This window comes from Urocitellus parryii, chromosome 4, assembly GCF_045843805.1.
Source record: "Urocitellus parryii isolate mUroPar1 chromosome 4, mUroPar1.hap1, whole genome shotgun sequence".
Lineage (NCBI taxonomy): Eukaryota > Metazoa > Chordata > Mammalia > Rodentia > Sciuridae > Urocitellus > Urocitellus parryii.
In genome coordinates this window covers 68,350,287-68,367,960 of record NC_135534.1, presented here as the reverse complement: position 1 = coordinate 68,367,960, position 17,674 = coordinate 68,350,287, and the positions used below count along the sequence as shown (strand labels likewise).

Sequence of the window (17,674 nt, the reverse complement as noted above, 5' to 3'; positions counted from 1 at the left end):
AATTTATAAAATTCTTTTTCTAAAAGCCCCACAATAGTGATTTTATTAAATTGGTTGCTGGGCTGGGGTTGTGGCTCAATGATAGAGCACTTGTCTAGCATGTGCAAGGCACTGGGTTCAATTCTCAGCACTGCATTTAAATAAGTAAATAAAATAAAGGTCCATGAACAACAAATAAAAATATTTTTTAAAAAACATTGCAGATGTCATAATTGTTAACATGACTTTACCAAACTATAGTTAACTGGTACAGTTCACTGAGCTTATTTTACAAAGAAAAGAAAATGCCAAAACTCTGTCAAAGTTGTTCCATTGCAGCCTTTTTTTACTTATTTTTTACTGTAAAGCACAGTTAATGAATTGGTTATCTCCTTCAACACATCAATTTTCAACAAAATACATCTTGAACTAAGACTTCCAAAAAACTAGTGTAATTAACTTTTCATACGGTGTAATTTTATCTTTTAGTAAATTTCCATACTCTGAAACCGTCCTTTGAAAATGGATTCATAGCATATATTCCAAAAACTCTATTATTAACACCAAAAGTTTCCTTTGCTAATTCAAGATCTGACTCTTCCTGTAATTTCTGAAGCAGCAGTTTATCTGCTAATTATTCTGGTGTTGTGTTTGCACTTTAGGTTTTTCAGGTTCTTCTAATCTCTTTTTTTAATATTTTTTCTTTCTTTTCTTTTTTTTTTATTTCTTAATTTTATTTATTTATTATTTTACGTGGTGCTGAGGATTGAACCCAGCGCCTCGCACATTTTAGGCTAGCGGTCTATCGCTGAGCTACAACCCCAGCCCCTCTTCTAACCTCTTTTTAATTTCTTCTTGCATTTTTTTCTGTTGCCATTCTTTTCTCTTTTATATTCCTGATTTTTAAAATTTTCTGGTTTTACTTCCGCTTCCTTGGTTTTTTGTTATCCCAGGTATGCTTGATGTTCTCATCCTCTTCTTAGCCTTCCTGCGGATCCCTGACAGGGGTGCCATGGTTCCCCACCGTCCACATTGGGTCTTCCACAGAGAACATGGAGAGCATTCCAGGAGTTGGAGTCCCCTACAGTTGCCACTTGAGCCAGGTGTGAGCATCAGTGAAGTGGGGAGTGGTGAAGAGAAAGCACAATGGATGAAAATTTTGAAATTCCTAAAAGAAAATTTAGGAGTTTGGTTTAAACAAAACCTAAAGAAAAATATTATATTGACAAATACGTCTGAATTTGGGTGTGTGCGGTGGTAGACCTTGTATGCACCAGGCTAGGACTCTACCAGTAAGGTACACCCCCAAATCACTGCATCAGAATTTTATACACACACACACATATATATTTTATATATAATTTTTCATATATATATATATATATATATATATAATTCTAATTAGTTATACATGACAGTAGAATGCATTTTGATATATCATACATAAATGGAGTATAACTTCTCATTCTTCTGGTTGTATATGCATATAGGGTAATAATGTCCAATTCATTCCATTATCATTCATATCCTCATACTCCCTCCCCTTCTTTCACTCATCTCTGTCTAGACCACATTACCTCTATTCCCCCTCACCCCTTATTGTGAATTAGCATCCACATATCAGAGAAAACATTTGGCCTTTGGTTCTTTGGGATTGGTTTATTTTGCTTAGAATAATATTCTTCAGTTCCATCCATTTACCAGCAAATGCCATAATTTCATTCTTCTTTAAGGATGAGTAATATTCCATTGTGTATATATACCAACCACAGTTGTTTTATTCACTCGTCTGTTGAAGGGCATCTAGGTTGGTTCCAGAGTTTGACTATTGTGAATTGAGCTGCTATAAACATTGATGTGGCTTCCTCACTGTAGTATGCTGATTTTAAGCACTTTGGGTAAAATTAAAATGCCTAGAAAAAAATAGGAAATTTTTCATGACATTGGATTTGGCAATGATCTTTTTTTATATGACACCAAAACACAAGCTACAAAAGCAAAAAGAGACAAATGAAACTACCTCAAACTTTAAAGCCTCTGTACATCAAAGGAAATAATCAACAGAGTGAAAAGGCAGCCCATGGAATGGGAGAAAATTTTGCAAATCATATATTTGATAAGAGGTTAATATCCAGAAAGTATAAGTAATTTCTACAACTCTACAACAACAAAAACAAATAACCTGATTTAACAATGGACAAAGAAATTAAATAGATAATTCTTCAAAGAAGATGACCCAAAAGCATCTGAAAAGATGTTCAACCTCACTCATCATAGGAGAAATGCGAATCTAAACTACAATGAGCTTCAAATGGTGGTACACACCAGTAATCCCATTTATATTAAAAACTTTTGGACCAGCATCATGGGCTTGGGGATATAACTCAGTGGTAAAGTACTTGCCTAGGATGCACAAAACCCTGGTTCAATTCACAGTACCACCAAAAAAAAAAAAAAAATAGGGCTGGGGTTGTGGCTTAGTGGTAGAACACTTGGAGGCGCTGGGTTTGATCCTCAGCACCACATAAAAATAAATAAAATATAGGTATTGTGTCCATTTACAACTAAAAAAAATTAAAAACAGTGTGCATCACAGTCTTGAAATTAAAAGTGCATACTAGACTGAATAATTAGGAAACTCAATCCTAAGTCTATGGCTTCCACAAATATAAAATGATTTTGGCAGTCACATTATCTCACTGTTGTTCACTTTCCTCATCTACAAAATAAAAGGTTTAAACTAGATTATCTCTATGGTCTCTTCCAATTCTATCTTCTATACATCTCAGTAGGCCAGAAACTTGAAACCATAGGAGACCTAGATCAAATCTCTAAGAGATAATTAAGAAATGTAATTAGATTACTTAGGAAAAAATAATCATTTGCCATGGATACCACATAAATTAATCTTTTTTTTTTTTTTTGCACCAGGAATTGAACCCAGCGACACTTTACCACTGAGCCATATCCACAGCCCTTTTTATTTATTTATTTTATTTTAAGACAGGGCCTCTCTAAGGTGCTTAGGGCCTCCCTAAATTACTGAAGCTGGCCTGGAACTTGTGATTCTCCTGCCTCAGCCTGCCAAGCTGCTGAAATTAGAGGCATGTGCCACCATGCCCAGCTTTGAGTCCCTTTCTTTAAAAGCTAGAATGAAGTTGACATCAAAACTACCTTTCTCTGCTGGGGACAGTGGTGCATAACTGAGGCAGGGTTGTTAATTCCTGGCCTGTCTAGTTACCCTCAGTAAGACCCAGTCTAAAAGTAAAATTTTAAAAAGGGTTGAGGATGTAGCTCAAAGGCAGAATGCTCCTGGGTTCAATCCCCAATAAAACACACACACTACAATGAAATTTCACCTCACACGCATTAGAATGGCCACTATCAAAAGAATAAAAAAGTCAGGTGCATACCTGTAATCTCAGCTACTCAGGAAACTGAGGCAGAAGGATCACAAATTTGAGGCCAGCCTGAGCAACTTAGGGAGATTCTGTCTCAAAAGAAAATGGAAGGAAGGAAGGAAGGAACAAAGGAAGGAAGAAAGGAAGGCACACAGGGATGTAGCTCAGGGGTAGTGTTCACCTAGCATGTGAAGGCCCTGAGTTTAATATCCAATACCTAAGAAAAGAAAGAAAAAGTGTTGGTGAGGATGTGGAGGAAACTAGAGTCCTTATGCACTATTGATGAGAATGTAAACTGATGCAGCCTTATGGAAAACAGTCGGGAATTTCCTCAAAAAATTAAAAATTGAGCCAGGCCCAATTGCACACTCCTCTAATCTTAGCTACTCAGGAGGCTGAGGCAGGAGGATTCCAAGTTTGAAGCCAGCCTTGGCAACTTAGCATAAACCTGTCTCAAATTTTTATAAGGCTGGGATGTAGCTCTGTAATAGAGCATCCCTTGGTTCAATCCCTAGCACCTCCCCCCCACAAAAAAATTAAAAACTGAATTAACACAGGGTTCAATTCTCAGTACCAAAAAATAAAAAAGTATTGGGAAGCCGGTAGGGATGGGGATATAAGCTCAGTGGTGAGGCACCTACCTAGCATGCTTGAGGCCCCAGGTTTGATCCCCAGTATATTATGTGATAGAGCAATCCCATTTCTGGGTATATACCCAAAAGTATTCAAAGCAGGATCTTAGGCTGGGGAGATGGGTCAGTAGTATCAGTGGTAGAGCACTTGTCTAACATGCACAAGGCTCTAAGGTCCATCCCAGCACTGCAAACACCAAGAATAGCTGATAGATTTAATATTATTTACCACAATAAAGAGATAAAATTGATTATCGCATAAAATATACCATAAACCCAAAAGTGTAGATACAATTAAAATAATAAAATGTATGTCAATATACTCACCACATAGCTTCAAAACTTCATTTGCTTTTCCTTTTAGAGTTTTATCAGTAATATTTTTATCTATAGATAATGTATTTTCCCTAATATTGAGCTTTATATAAATGGAATATTTCAGTACCACAAAGAAAAAAAAACAGGGTGATTTAAGGTGTGGGGAAAGGTGACTGGAGATGAAGTTGTCAGTGGTCTGTGCATGCATAATCAGTCTTCATGACTGACACGTTCAGAAAATGGCAGTTAGAAAAATCTCATTACTGACTCTCCATGGGTTTTTTTGTTTATTTTTGTCTTTGTCTTTTGGTATGGAAATTAACCCAGGGACACCTACCACTGAGCTACATCCCCAGCCATTTTATTTTATTTTATTTTTTTAAAGACAGGATCTCAGTAAGTTGCCCAGGCTGGCTTCAAATTTAAGACCCTCTTGCCTCAGCCTTCCAGGTTGCTGGTATTACAGGTGTGCACCACAGCACCCAGAAAAGTCCATGCCTTCTTGTGCTATCAGAAGATTCAGATAAAAACACATTGGCACAGGAACAAGACTTTTTACTCTTATGCTCAAACACCAGGGAAGCAGAACATGGGGTTCAGAAATCCCAGGCTAACTTAAAGGACAAAGGTTGTACAACTAATATGGCATCTACATAATAGGCAGGTACCCAATCTCTTGATGTCATGACATGTAGAAATGGAGTTTAGTTGCATGTTCACTCTTCTTCATCATGTCTCTTCATAGGACTCATGACTTATTACCATCTCAGGTCTCTAAATAAGGTGTGATTTTTATTATGCTAATAAAGTAAACTATAGTTTACTTTAGAACCACTAAAAATTGTGATTCTAAATCTAAATTTGGATTTAAAATCTAAAATTGTGTTTGCACATCACTACCTGGAATTTGTCCCTTATCATCTGAGACAGTCCCTATTTTATTTTATTTATTTTCGGAACAGGGCATACTATTATTCTTTCTCAATAGGTTTGATTTTAGTGACCTTGTCTTTCCTGGCTCTGGCTTCTTGGTATCTCTGCTGACCACATAGACTTTGAAGGCTAAACTGACTTTCCAACATCCTGTTTCCAGATGTATCTTAATTTCATGTCTTTAAAGGCTGATCTATTTTTTAACTCTCAATTTTCTGGTATGTCTGTTAACTATTAAGAATGAGGGCTAGTTTAGCCATCTCAATCTGGGGGTGGAGTTTTCAGATTTCTGATGTCAAAAGGTCACCCATCAGACATCTATGCAGGCCAAGAGTCAATGGGTTTAACAAAAATGGCCTTCAAGTTCCTGAAAAGTAACCCAGGCAAATGTAACCATCATAACCTACATGTCAGAGGTGTTACTTGTAGTAACCTCCAGTGATTTTTAAAGTCAACCAGAAGCAAGTGATAAAGGATTTATTCAAGTTTTCCCTCAATATCATTGCTCCAGGGGAAAAGGGAAAAGGAACTTTCATTTTATCTGTACTGTTTTATTTTCTTTATAAAAGCACCCCCGCCACCCCCGGCAACGCTGTCCCCACTACCACCCGCCCAATAAGCAACAGCAGACTACCTACACCGGCCTTTTAGTATACCGGAACCTTACGTGCAGGGTTCCGGAGTAGCACGCATCGGGAAGTGTTTGGGCGCTGCACCTCCGTGCGCCATGCCCTTCAGCCCCGTACACTGAGGAGACGGTTCGCCGCTTAGGCCCTGAAAGTGGTCGTGGTGGTTTTCCTTATAGTTGGAGGTCCGAGGCCAGGCCTCAGGTAGAAACGGCATCACCATGATGGACGGAAGGCCGGGCCGAGTGCCCCTACAGTTCCTGCCAGATGAGGCTCGGCGCCTGCCTCCACCCAAATTGACCGACTCGCGGCTTCTCTACTTCGGCTTCCTGGGCTACTGCTCTGGCCTGCTAGATAACGCGCTCCGGCGGAGGCCGGTGATGTCGGCGGGTGAGGGCTGCATGGGCGGGGTCTCCCAGGATGAGAGGGGTTTGCAGGCCTGTGGGTCGGCTTCGCCATAGGCCTGCGCGCAGTGCATTGTTTTTCTGGGCCTTTATGTTTTTCTGGTCTCCCTCGTTTCCCTGGGCTGTCTGCCAGGTTAGCTCTTCGGAATCGGGCACAGCCAGACTGTCATTTTTCACTTGAAGGAACTGACAGTGCGGTGACACAGGGACTTATCCGTGACCTTATAATGAGTCTGTGAAGGACCTGCAACTGTTCCTCTAAGTTCCTGCTGTGCTTTGTGTAAAAATGAGTGTTCGCTCCATGCCATACATTACTGACACTCCGTGGACGTTGTAGCATTTAGATCTTTGAAAACTTTATGGGGAAGCATTCTCAAACAAGAAAACAGCTTCATAGAGATTAAAGCAGTTTTCCCAAGGTCAGTGGCTAGTAAGCAGCATAGGCCTGTTTTTAGACCCCGGAGTGTCTTGAAACCAGTGCTTCTCAGTCTTAGTGACCATAAGAATAATCTAGAGATCTTGATAAATTCGGACTCTGATTGATAAGTTCAGGGGACAGGCCTGATGTTGTTTGCAAGCTCCTGGGTAACAGTTACATCTGCTAGTTTGGGAACCCACACTTTGAAAGTCTCAGTGACCAGCAGGCTGAATTTTCTGGTAGAACATTACTGGCCTTGTGTCAGAGACTATTTTGACAATAGCTGACACAGTAGCTGTGCTAAGAACTATGGATTTCCAAAGGGAAAAGAGGAGAGAAACAACTTTGGAAGAGATGCCTTTGAACTTACCTTTGATTATCAGGTGAACTCAGAGAACATAGGTAAAATGCCTGATACACAGAAGGAGCTGGGTAAAGTTCCCTTTCCTGAGCTTTTGTTATGCAAACAGTTTACCATATATTTATTCAACATTGAACTTTTGTCCATCTGGCATTGGATACATGGGGTAAGGAATCCTGTCCCTGCTCTTAAGCTCCTAGTCAAGTCAGGGAAACAAACAATAGTCCATTACTGGTTTCAGTGTGATAGACACTTGTGTTCTGATAGAGGTGGGTGAACAGGGAGTTCTTTTCGAGCACAAGGAGATACAGATAGATGGACTGTTCCAGAGGAAGTAAAGGTGGCAGAATTATGAATTATTATTATAATCTCACTTCATTGTCTATTTAACTGTTCTGGGAAATAGAAGAACATATTAGTTAAGAGCATAAACTTTGGGACTTTTCAGCATCTTCACCCTACTAGCCATTTAATTCTAAGGAAGTTTTCTAACTCTGAGAACTAGATAACATTTATAAAGTACTTAACACAGGAGTGGGAGTCAGTTCCTGAGTTCCTGAATTTTCCAAAATTGCTTTGGAAAATTTAGTTAAGTATGGAAGACTATTGAAGTTGTCATCCTCAGCAGCATTTGTTAATGCATATTGTACTTTGTCTAGTTTAGTGCCTAGCATATAGCAGACTAAAATATGGTACAAATACTTATTGAGCCAGGCACAGTGGTGTACACCTATAATCCCAGTGAGTTAGGAGGCTGAGGCAGGAGGATCTCAAATTTAAAGCAAGCCATAGCAATTTGGCAAGGCCTTAGTTAACTTAGCAAGACCTGTCTCAAAATAAAAAAGGGCTATGGATGTGGCTCAGTGGTTGAGTGCCCCTGGATTCAATCCCCCTAACAAAAAAAAAAAAAAAATAGGGGAGGGGGTAACTTACTGAACATATAAGTAACATGGTAACAATTCTCCAAATATTTATAGACCAGATGGTCATATCTGTTAAAAAACAAATTGTGACTGGAAATGGTGCATACCTGTAATCCCAGCAATTTGGGAGGCTGAAGCAAGCAGGAGGATTTTAAATTCACAGCCAGCTTCAGCAACTTAACAAGACCCTGTTTCAAAAATAAAATAAAAAGGGCTGGGGGTGTTATTCACTGGTAGAGCACCCCGGGTTCATTTCCCAGTAACACCAAAAAAAAAAAAAAGAAAAAAAATGTACAAATTTATTCATTTAGGGAAACAGGTATGACACGTAAATGATGTTTCTAAGAGGGTTGGAAAAAGGGGAAAGGGATAGATGGTAGATTTTCAAACTAGAGTCTTAGCATTCTGTGGATAATAATGGAATATTCTATCAATGAAATAAAAATTTGCAGATCTTTTTAAATTTTTTTATTTTTTGGTATCAAGGATTGAACTCAGCGGTACTCAATCACAGAGTCACATCCCCAGCCCTATTTTGTATTTTAGAGACAGGGTCTCACTGAGTTGCTTAGCACCTTGCTTTTGCTGAGGCTGGCTTTGAACTCGCAATCTTCCTTCCTCAGCCTCCCGAGCTGCTGGGATTACAGGCCTGTGCCACCATGCTTGGCTAAATATTTTTATTTTTGTAGATCTGTTTTTCAATAAGCAGACATTATCAAATAGAATTTTTCTTAAGCTTTTCTCACAACTCTTTTTTTTTTTTTTGGTACCTGGATTGAACCTGGGGGCATTTAACCACTGAGCCATATCTCCATCCCTTTTATATATTTTATTTTGAAACAGGGTCTCACTGAGTTGCTGAGGCTGCCTTTGAACTCATGATGTTCGTGCCAGCCTCCTAACTGCTGGAATTACAGGCATGTGCCACAGCACCTGGCTCTTTTCTTTCCTTTCCTTTTCTTTTTTTTTTTTTAATATTTTTTTAGTTGTCAATGGATGTTTATTTTATTTATTGATATGTGGTGCTGAGAATCGAACCCAGTGCCTCATACATGCTAGGCAGGTGCTCTACCACTGAGCCACAATCCTAGCCCTCTTTCCTTTTTTTTTTACTGGAGATTGAACCCAGGACCTCCATGCATTCTGGATAAGCACTCTACCACTGAGTTACATCCTTAGCCCTTTTTGTTTTAAGACATTGTTTCACCAAATTGCTGAGGCTGGCCTTGAACTTGCAGTCCTCTTACTTCATTATTTAGAGTTGCTGGCATTATAGGTATGTGCCACTACACCCAGCCTTCCACACTCACTTTTAAAACTCTTGTTGCTGTTTATCACTTACCTTCCCTAAATTTAGTTATTTGGTAATCTAAGTGTAGTCTATCAATTGAATATTTATTATTTCAAGTTCAATGTATCAGTAATTTATGGTATTATGCAAAGAATACAGTGGTTTATAGGTTTAGATTCACTGGGTATAGGAAAGAAGGGGAAAGTGTTTGTGAAGGGATTATGTATATAATGAAAGGAAGACCATCCTTAAGAGAGAAAGATTAGGGAAATAGGGATTTGGAGAAAGGGCAAGCCATGCTTTTGTAACAGGGACACTGACAGCATCATCTAAAACATATGAAGTCTTTCTCTGAGGAGTATGGATCAGTGTAGATAGGATCTAGATCTTTGATCCATTGGCACATGAAAGAACCTGGCACACTTTGGTTTACCATACAGCAGGTAGCCAGTTAGGGGAAGCAGTGGCTGTTTGAGTCGGGGAAGAATACAAAAGAGCCTGGGCTCTGTCCATTCCCAGGTTGTAGGAATATTTTGCAATTGTATTGCTTCCCACATTTTCCAAAGTACTTGTATATGTATTTTGTCTTAGAGTATATATTACTAGTAGTGGGTAAGATGGAATGGTACCATGCATCCCAAACATGGCAGACTCCCTGCCTCCCTGTGTGGTGGACTGTGGCATTGAGGTCTTGCACTTCCTAGCTATACCAAGCTTGGCTTTACAGGTAACACTGAGCCATAGTTCATTATTCTGTCATGTGTTGCCATCAGAGTCTGCAAAAGTAGTCAACCCAAACCAAAGGATAGTGGTTGAGGGATGTTGGTGACCTTGACTTTTTCATAGGGGATAAAGCCATTAGTAATCCTACCTGTACTCTAAAGTGGCCAATATGACATGGAATCATTGAGGACTGGGCTCTAATGGAAAGATTCATGGAACAAGTGGTTTTTAAATACCTTTGAGTAAAATACCTTGAGTAAAAAATAAGGACCATTATTTTTAATGGCAGACCTCCAGTGAATACACCAGAAAATAGGAAGTATCTTGCAGAAATTATGTTTGAATCATTTAATGTATCAGGAGTCTATCTACACTTTTGTTTTTCTTTTTCTCGGGCTTTGAGATGTAGTGTTAGATCATTTATTTGTTGACTATTTATTCTTTTAATGAATGCACTCGATGCAATAAACTTTCCTCTTACTACTGCCTTCATAGTGTCCCAGAGATTTTGATATGTTGTATCAGTGTTCTCATTTACTTCTAAGAATTTTTTTATTTCATCCTTGATTTCTTCTACTATCCATTCATCATTCAATTGTGTATTATTTAGTCTCAATTTGTTAACAGTAGCTTCTGTTTTTTATTTTATCGTGATTTCTAATTTCATTCCATTGTGGTCTGATGGAATGCAGGGTATTATCTCTGCTTTTTTGTATTTACTAAGAGTAGGAAAGATAGTAGAATGAAACAGACATTATTGCTGTATGTGTATATGTGACTGCATGACCAATATGATTCTGCAACATGTACACTCAGAAAAATGAGAAATTATATCCCATCTATTTATGATATATCAAAGTGCATAAATGTGTTCTATAAATGTGTCATGTATAACTAATTAAAACAAAAAAATTTTTTTAAAGAGTCTATCTACATTGCAACTCAGGCAGTGCTGCCTTTAGCAGCCTCTTGGATATCTTGACAAGTTGGTGAGCATACACTGATGGGCATAGTTATTGACAGTGGACATGGAGTCACCTATGGCAGAAGGTTATATAATTGGAAGCTGCCATCAAAACATCTTTTTTAGTTATGTTTTTAGTTATGCATGGACACGATATCTTTATTTGTTTACTTATCATGTGGTGCTGGGGATCAAACCCAGTACCTCACATGTGCAAGACAAGCACTCTGCCACTGAACCACAACCTCAGCCCTCAAACACATCTTGATTGCAGGTAGATATAGTATGTATTTTCATTCAACAGCTGCTAAAGGAACAGGAGGTAGGAATCCCTCCTGAGCAGTCATTGGGAACTGCAGCAACCTTTAAGGAAAAATGCAGTTACATTTGTCCTGAATTAGCTAAGTATAATTATATGGTATAGTATATATATGGTATAGCTATAGTATAAGTATATGGATCCCTGGAAGTGGATAATATAGTTCATGGGTATCTGCAATCAACCAGAAGAAATTCATTATAGATGTTTGTTCTAAAAGGTTCTTGGGTCATGAAATAATATTTCACCCTGAGTTTGCCAACCCTGATCTCATGGAATTCATCTTGGATGTTGTTGATAAAGTAATACAGAACTGTCCCATCAGTGTATGTCATCTGCCTTCTTTTAGTCATTTTTCAGGGATTGACAGGCTTGACAATGTTCAGGGAATTTGGACATCAGCTGCAGAAAGATTTAAAAAGAATGTTGGTTGTCAGATTAGCTCTTCACTACAGCTCAGTGGCAACAGAATAAAACCTAAGCCTGTGGATGTTCAGGTGGTAATATGTCATCACATGCAGCACTATGCCGGGTAGTTTGAAGGCTTGATGCTGGCCTCAACTCCAGAGTTCTTTCAGGGCCATCATCCTAAGAAGGACTTGAAGAATACACCTATAGCATCTGCTGCCACAATGCTGTCTTTGGAGTCATGTTTTAGTGTTTGCCTTAAAGTCTATCATCCTTGAAGTTCATAGAAAAACAGAACAGCAAACTTTTTTGCCATGTTTCCTAGAAAATGATTATATTTTATCAGGGTGACATTAAGTCTGAACACTAAACATTATTGTGTGAGAATTATGGATACTGTATGTGTCAGTTTTTTTCTTTGAAATTTCTGGAACTGTTTTATAGAAGATAATCGTTTGAGGTTGGTGAATGTTGGATGAAATGCTATCTTGATCCATTATAATAAAAGCTGTTAGAATCTATAATATTTTTCAAAAGGTGTAGTATAGCTGTTTAGTGACCCATGATATTTATATTTATGTTCAAATATAAATATTTATATTCAAATATAAATTGGGATATACAGACTAACCAGATCACTTATTGCTTTTATACCATATGTAGACTTTACCCCTCTGTCTTAATCATATTCTGAACAAGCAGTAGAATATAAGTTTATATAGGTCTAAAGTTAACTTTATTGAAAACAAAGTGTTGTTGGTTTTTTTTTTCCTTTGTTAATTCAGGATTTGGCACTTATCTACCTTCTTCCATTGAGTATTTTATAAAACATGAAATTTTTAAATTGTAGGTTATGTTTGCAGATTTATTGTTGTTTTTCATAATCACTAGATTTCTTTAAGAATATGGCAGATGGCTCAAGGTCACTTTCAGTTGAGGTTCTTTCTCAATAGCCATATAGAAAAGGATTGTTTTCCTTTATTTTTTATAGTATGAATTGAATGTGTTCTACTGTCATGTATAACAAATTAGAATAAATAAATAAATAAAGCACCCCAAAAAAGAATAATAGAAGAAATACCATAGCTATAAATTAGATATCTAAAAATGTTAAAATGTAATTCTTTATGCACAATGACTGATTTGCTTGTTTTGGGATTTGTCATTTGAATTTCAGGTTTGCATCGTCAGCTTCTCTATGTTACTTCCTTTGTTTTTGTTGGCTATTATCTTTTAAAACGGCAAGACTATATGTATGCTGTGAGGGACCATGACATGTTTGCATATATAAAGTCACATCCAGAAGATTTTCCTGAAAAAGGTATTTCAAATTAATTGTAGAAAACCTTGTTCCTTACTCTGTTGTATTCCCTGATTAATCCTATCTATGCTAGAGGCTTCATGTGTGAAGCCTTCTGTGTTCTATGACTCCTACATCTTTGTCTAGATCGAAATCTTTTTTGTTGAAGGAGTAGAGAGAGATATAGGGGATTGAACCCAGGGGCACTTTTCCACTGAGTTATATCCCTAGCCCTTTTACTTTTTTATTTTGAGACAGAGTCTTGTAAGTTTAAGTTGCCCAGGCTGGGCTCCAACTTGTAATCCTCCTGCCTCAGCCTCCCGAAGTAACTGGGATTACAGGTTTGTGCCGCTGTGCCCAGCAAACATGAGGTTTTTAAATTCATGTATCAAATTTTTGACTGAGGACTTCTGTGTCCCTTGAATAGCAAACAAAATTCATGTCCCCTCTGCCTTCTCAAACCTTCTGCTGAGCTTCGAACTCTTCCTCTCCCACTGCCACTGCCTTGGTTCAGGCCTACCTAGATAATATCTTGTTTGGACTGTGACACCTCTAGCTCACCTCTGCCTTTAGTCTTGCTTCTGCTAACAGCAAATCTGGTCATATTTCTATATATTGCCTCTAGGATAAAATCCAAACTCCCTAGGATGGTTCATCTCCACTGGCAGAGTCAATTGCTTGTCTGCTCGTAGAAACGCTTTGCCCATTGGTCTTTCTATCTTCCACATTATGTCTGTATTACTCCCTGGAATGTAGTTTAATCTTTGTTTTCCCAGCCTCTAGCACAGAACCTACTACACATAGCAGCACTTATAAAATTAACAGCTGACCTAAACCTGCAGGGAATCCTGCTTTAGCTCCTATCACTCACCTTTCATAAAATGCTGCCAGGGGCTGTGGCTCAAGCGGTAACATGCTCGCCTGGCATGCACCCGGCACTGGGTTCAATCCTTAGCACCACATATAAATAAAGATGTGTCCGCCGAAAACGAAAAAATAAATATTAAAATGATTCATTCTCTCTCTCTCTCTCTCTCTCTCTCTCTCTCTCTCTCTCTCTCCCCCCCCCTCCCTCTCTCTCTCTTTCTTAAAAAAATGAGGGGGGGCATGGCATGACCTTGAAGGAGATTCTGGGATGCTGACCCTTTCCTTCCTCTCTCAAAAAAAAAAAAAAAATTAAATGCTGCCAGGAGGGTCCTGGTTGGAGGAAGGAATAAATAGGGAAGGCACAGATCAGGTACTGGAGGCCATCAGCAGATGTGGTCAAGCTCACCATGTCCCCACTTGTCAATGGAAGAAGCTCAGGAAATGCTTGTTCTGAACCTACGCTGTATCACTTGGACATGTGCTTTCTTATAACATTCTTCCTTTGGCCCCTATTTCCATCTTGTCCATGGAACAGGTTCCTGCTCAAGGTTTATCATCTGAGTGAAGCCTTCACCCAGCTATAGACAGTAATTCCCTCAGCACACTGTTGCTGTTAATTGTGAATATCATTGTAATATGACTTTTATTACCCACATTTGGCACACTTACACACAATACTGATGAGTGTATGTGTGTGCTATTTGTAGATTGGAAATTTAACTTACTAGGGCAATTTTTATCTTCCCAAGAACTAAAGATCTTTTTTTTAATATTTATTTTTTAGCAATATCTTTATTTTATTTATGTGGTGCTGAGGATCGAACCCAGGACTTCACACGTGCTAGGCGAGCACTCTACTGCTGAGCCACAACTCCAGCCCCTTAAAGATCCTTTCTAAACATGTGAATGAATGTTGAAAAATTTTGAACGTTTTAAATATATAATAGATTTTTATATACTTTCCTATGCATGTAAATGTATAATATAAAGCATTTAAATTTCACTACGCTGAGTTGGGGATATAGCTGAGTTGGTAGAGTGCTTGCCTTGCATGCACAAGGCCCTGGGTTCAATCCCCAGCACCATCAAAAAAAAAAAAAAAAAATTGTTAGGCTGACTGATCCCAAAGGTCCTGTTCAACTCTAAAACTTTATTAGTATTATAATACAATATTCCCAGGGCCTTGAGTCACCTATATGATATTTATGGTGTCTAAAAAAGACATTTTTTTTTTTTTTTTGGCCAGTGAAGAGTTTAAATACTAGTACAATCAGTCCCAGTGGTACACACTTATAATCCCTTGGGAGGCTAAGGCAGAAGGATCCCAAGTTCAAGGCCAGCCTGAGCAACTTAGCAATACTCTGTCTCAACATAAAAAATAAAAAGGCTGGGCTGGGGATGTGGCTCAAGTGGTAGCACGCTCGCTTGGCATGCGTGAGGCACTGGGTTCAATTCTCACCACCACATAAAAATAAAATAAAGACATTAAAAAAAAAAAAGGGCTGGGGATATGGCTCAGGGGTAGAGTGCCCCTGGGTTAAACCCATTAAAAAATAAAGTACCATTAAAAATCAAAGGTATATTGGGGCTGGGGATGTGGCTCAAGCGGTAGCACACTCGCCTGGCATGCATGCGGCCCGGGTTCAATCCTTAGCACCACATACAAACAAAGATGTTGTGCCCGCTGAAAACTAAATAATAAATATTTTAAAATTCTCTCTCTCTCTCTCTCTCTCTCTCTCTCTCTCTCTCTCTTAAAAAAACATATATATAAAATTACAGGTATAAAGCCATAAATCAGGTGTGGGGAAACTCAGAATCATTGGATGTTAGAGCTGAAGAAATCTTGGCTAATTCTAATTCCTAGAAGTGAGTCCCACTAGCTAGGCAATCTTCAGCCCTGAGCCTTCTGAATCTTTGCCTAGATATTTCCACTAGCTCCCTCTGTCAGCAGGTGTATATATAGCCACTTCATTCTGTCTTCTAGTGGATTACCAGCAGGTGTGTCAAGAGCATCCTGCACTGACTACAGGAGCATGGAGGGTTTCAATACATTAGTTGAAACTGGCCTCTCCTAGCTGACCTGTAACCTTCCTGTTTATTTCTTCCTTCATCCCTTTAGTCAGGATATTCCTAGGAGTAACTTGCCCCTCCTGGTAGCCATCTAGATGTCACCACAGATTTAAGAAATAAAATATTTCAGTGATTTCCAAGCCATTGTGGTACTAGAGATTGAACCCAGGACCTAGCACATGCTAGGCAAGTGCTCTATCACTGAGCTACATCCCTAACCCTCCACCATCACCACCTTTTTATTTTGACATAGAGTCTCACTGAGTTGCTCAGTATGGCCTCCAACTTGTGATCCTTCTGCTTCCGCTTCTCAGTAGCTGGGATTATGGACATGTGCACAGCATGCCTAGCTAAGAAATAAAACTTTAAAAAACATAATTGTAAGATAATTTTTTAATCTTTTTTTTATAGATAAGAAAACTTATGGTGAAATTCTTGAAGAATTCCATCCAGTGCGTTGAAGTCTTCAAAATATTTGCTCCCATTTACTAAGATGTTTCTAAATTTTATGGAACATATTTCCTCCACGATAGCCGAAGTTTATGTTAATCTGTATAACACCTATAATTAAAGTAGTTATCATGAACAAGTACTCTGACTCTTCTTTTTTCATTTTAAGAAGAAATAGGGCTGGAGTTGTGGCTCAGTGGTAGTGCGCTCACCTAGCAAGCACAAGGCCCTGGGTTCGATCCTCAGCCACATAAAAACAAACAGATAAAGGTATTGTGTCCAACTACAACTAAAAAATAAATATTTAAAAAGAAAAAAATAGTTCACTTTCCATTGACCCAGTTTTTGGAAGATTTTTAAATGGAGTTTAAGGGCTGAGGATGTGGCTTAGTGGTAGAGTGCTTACATAACATTTGTGAGGTCCTGGGTTGAATCCCAATACCACAAAATAATAAATTTAGTTCCAAATCAGAACTAAACTCCATTTATTCTGATCAGATTTGGAAAACTTCAGCCCATGGACCAACTCTGGCCCACTGTCAATAAAGATTTATTGAAACACAGCCACTTTCATTTGTTTATATGGCTGCTTTCATACTACAACAGCAGGGTCAAGTAGTTATGACAGAGCTTATAGCATGCAAGGCCTAAAATAGTTAATATCTGGCCCTTTTCAGAAAAGAATTGCCAGCTTCTGTTCTAATGTAAAATAAGCCAGATTATAAAGGGTTTTGTGAATCATAGATCATTTTAACTTGATTCCTTAAGTATGGGGAATTCAGTAAAAGGGTTTTAATTGGAATAATGGTCAGGTTTGTATTTCTGAGCTCCCTTTGCAACAATATAAAGGGTGGTTTGGAAGGAAGACACTTAAGGCAAGAACAGTTAAACATCTGATACTGCACAGGAGTGTGCTCTTAGGTGAATTGTCCTGGACAAAGAGCTCAGCTAGCACAGTCTACAGTGGAGCTTGGCACAGTCAGAAGTAAAAGCACCTTCCTGGAAGAAGGTGGTTCTTTATAGTCAAATCCAAATGTTTGCCAGGCACAGTGGAGCACACCTGTAATCCCAGCAACTTTGAGGCTGAGGCAGAAGGATCACAAATTCTAAGCCTCCACAATTTAGCGAAACCCTGTCTCAAAAAATAAAAAGGGGTCTGGGGTTATAGCTCAGTAGTAGAGCATTTGCCTCACATGTGTGAGGCACTGGTTTGATTCTCAGCACTGCATATAAATAAATAAGGTCCATTGATAACTAAAAAATATTTTTAAGAAATAAATAAAA

At 38.5% G+C, this 17,674-nt stretch overlaps 1 protein-coding gene, 1 long non-coding RNA gene and 2 pseudogenes across 3 annotated transcripts; 2 read left to right on the top strand and 2 right to left on the bottom strand.

Moving 5' to 3' along the window:
• Positions 1-329: 329 nt before the first annotated feature.
• On the bottom strand, positions 330-1,536 carry LOC113181694 (eukaryotic translation initiation factor 3 subunit J-like; annotated as a pseudogene).
• Positions 1,537-1,642: 106 nt separating this feature from the next.
• Positions 1,643-6,016, bottom strand: LOC144254143 (uncharacterized). 2 transcript variants are annotated; one of them, XR_013343424.1, is made up of 3 exons: positions 5,931-6,016; positions 3,393-3,597; positions 1,643-1,892 (listed from the first exon to the last, which is right to left on the bottom strand). It is a non-coding gene; the product is annotated as an uncharacterized LOC144254143 (long non-coding RNA). The 2 variants fall into 2 exon arrangements; XR_013343425.1 differs by having other exon boundaries at positions 5,902-5,951.
• Positions 5,987-16,532, top strand: Ndufc2 (NADH:ubiquinone oxidoreductase subunit C2). Its single transcript, XM_026387336.2, has 3 exons — positions 5,987-6,279; positions 12,878-13,021; positions 16,352-16,532. The coding sequence occupies exons 1-3, from the start codon at positions 6,111-6,113 to the stop codon at positions 16,399-16,401; spliced, it is 363 nt and encodes a 120-aa protein (XP_026243121.2). The 5' UTR covers positions 5,987-6,110; the 3' UTR covers positions 16,402-16,532.
• Positions 7,234-12,871, top strand: LOC113181716 (actin-related protein 3B pseudogene; annotated as a pseudogene).
• Positions 16,533-17,674: the final 1,142 nt, after the last annotated feature.

Coding starts and splice junctions, on each gene's coding strand:
- Ndufc2 (XM_026387336.2), top strand. CDS start 6,111: ATGATGGACGGAAGGCCGGGCCGAGTGCCCCTACAGTTCCTGCCAGAT. Junction 6,280..12,877: donor GAGGCCGGTGATGTCGGCGG/GTGAGGGCTGCA, acceptor TTTGAATTTCAG/GTTTGCATCGTCAGCTTCTC. Junction 13,022..16,351: donor AGAAGATTTTCCTGAAAAAG/GTATTTCAAATT, acceptor TTTTTTTTATAG/ATAAGAAAACTTATGGTGAA.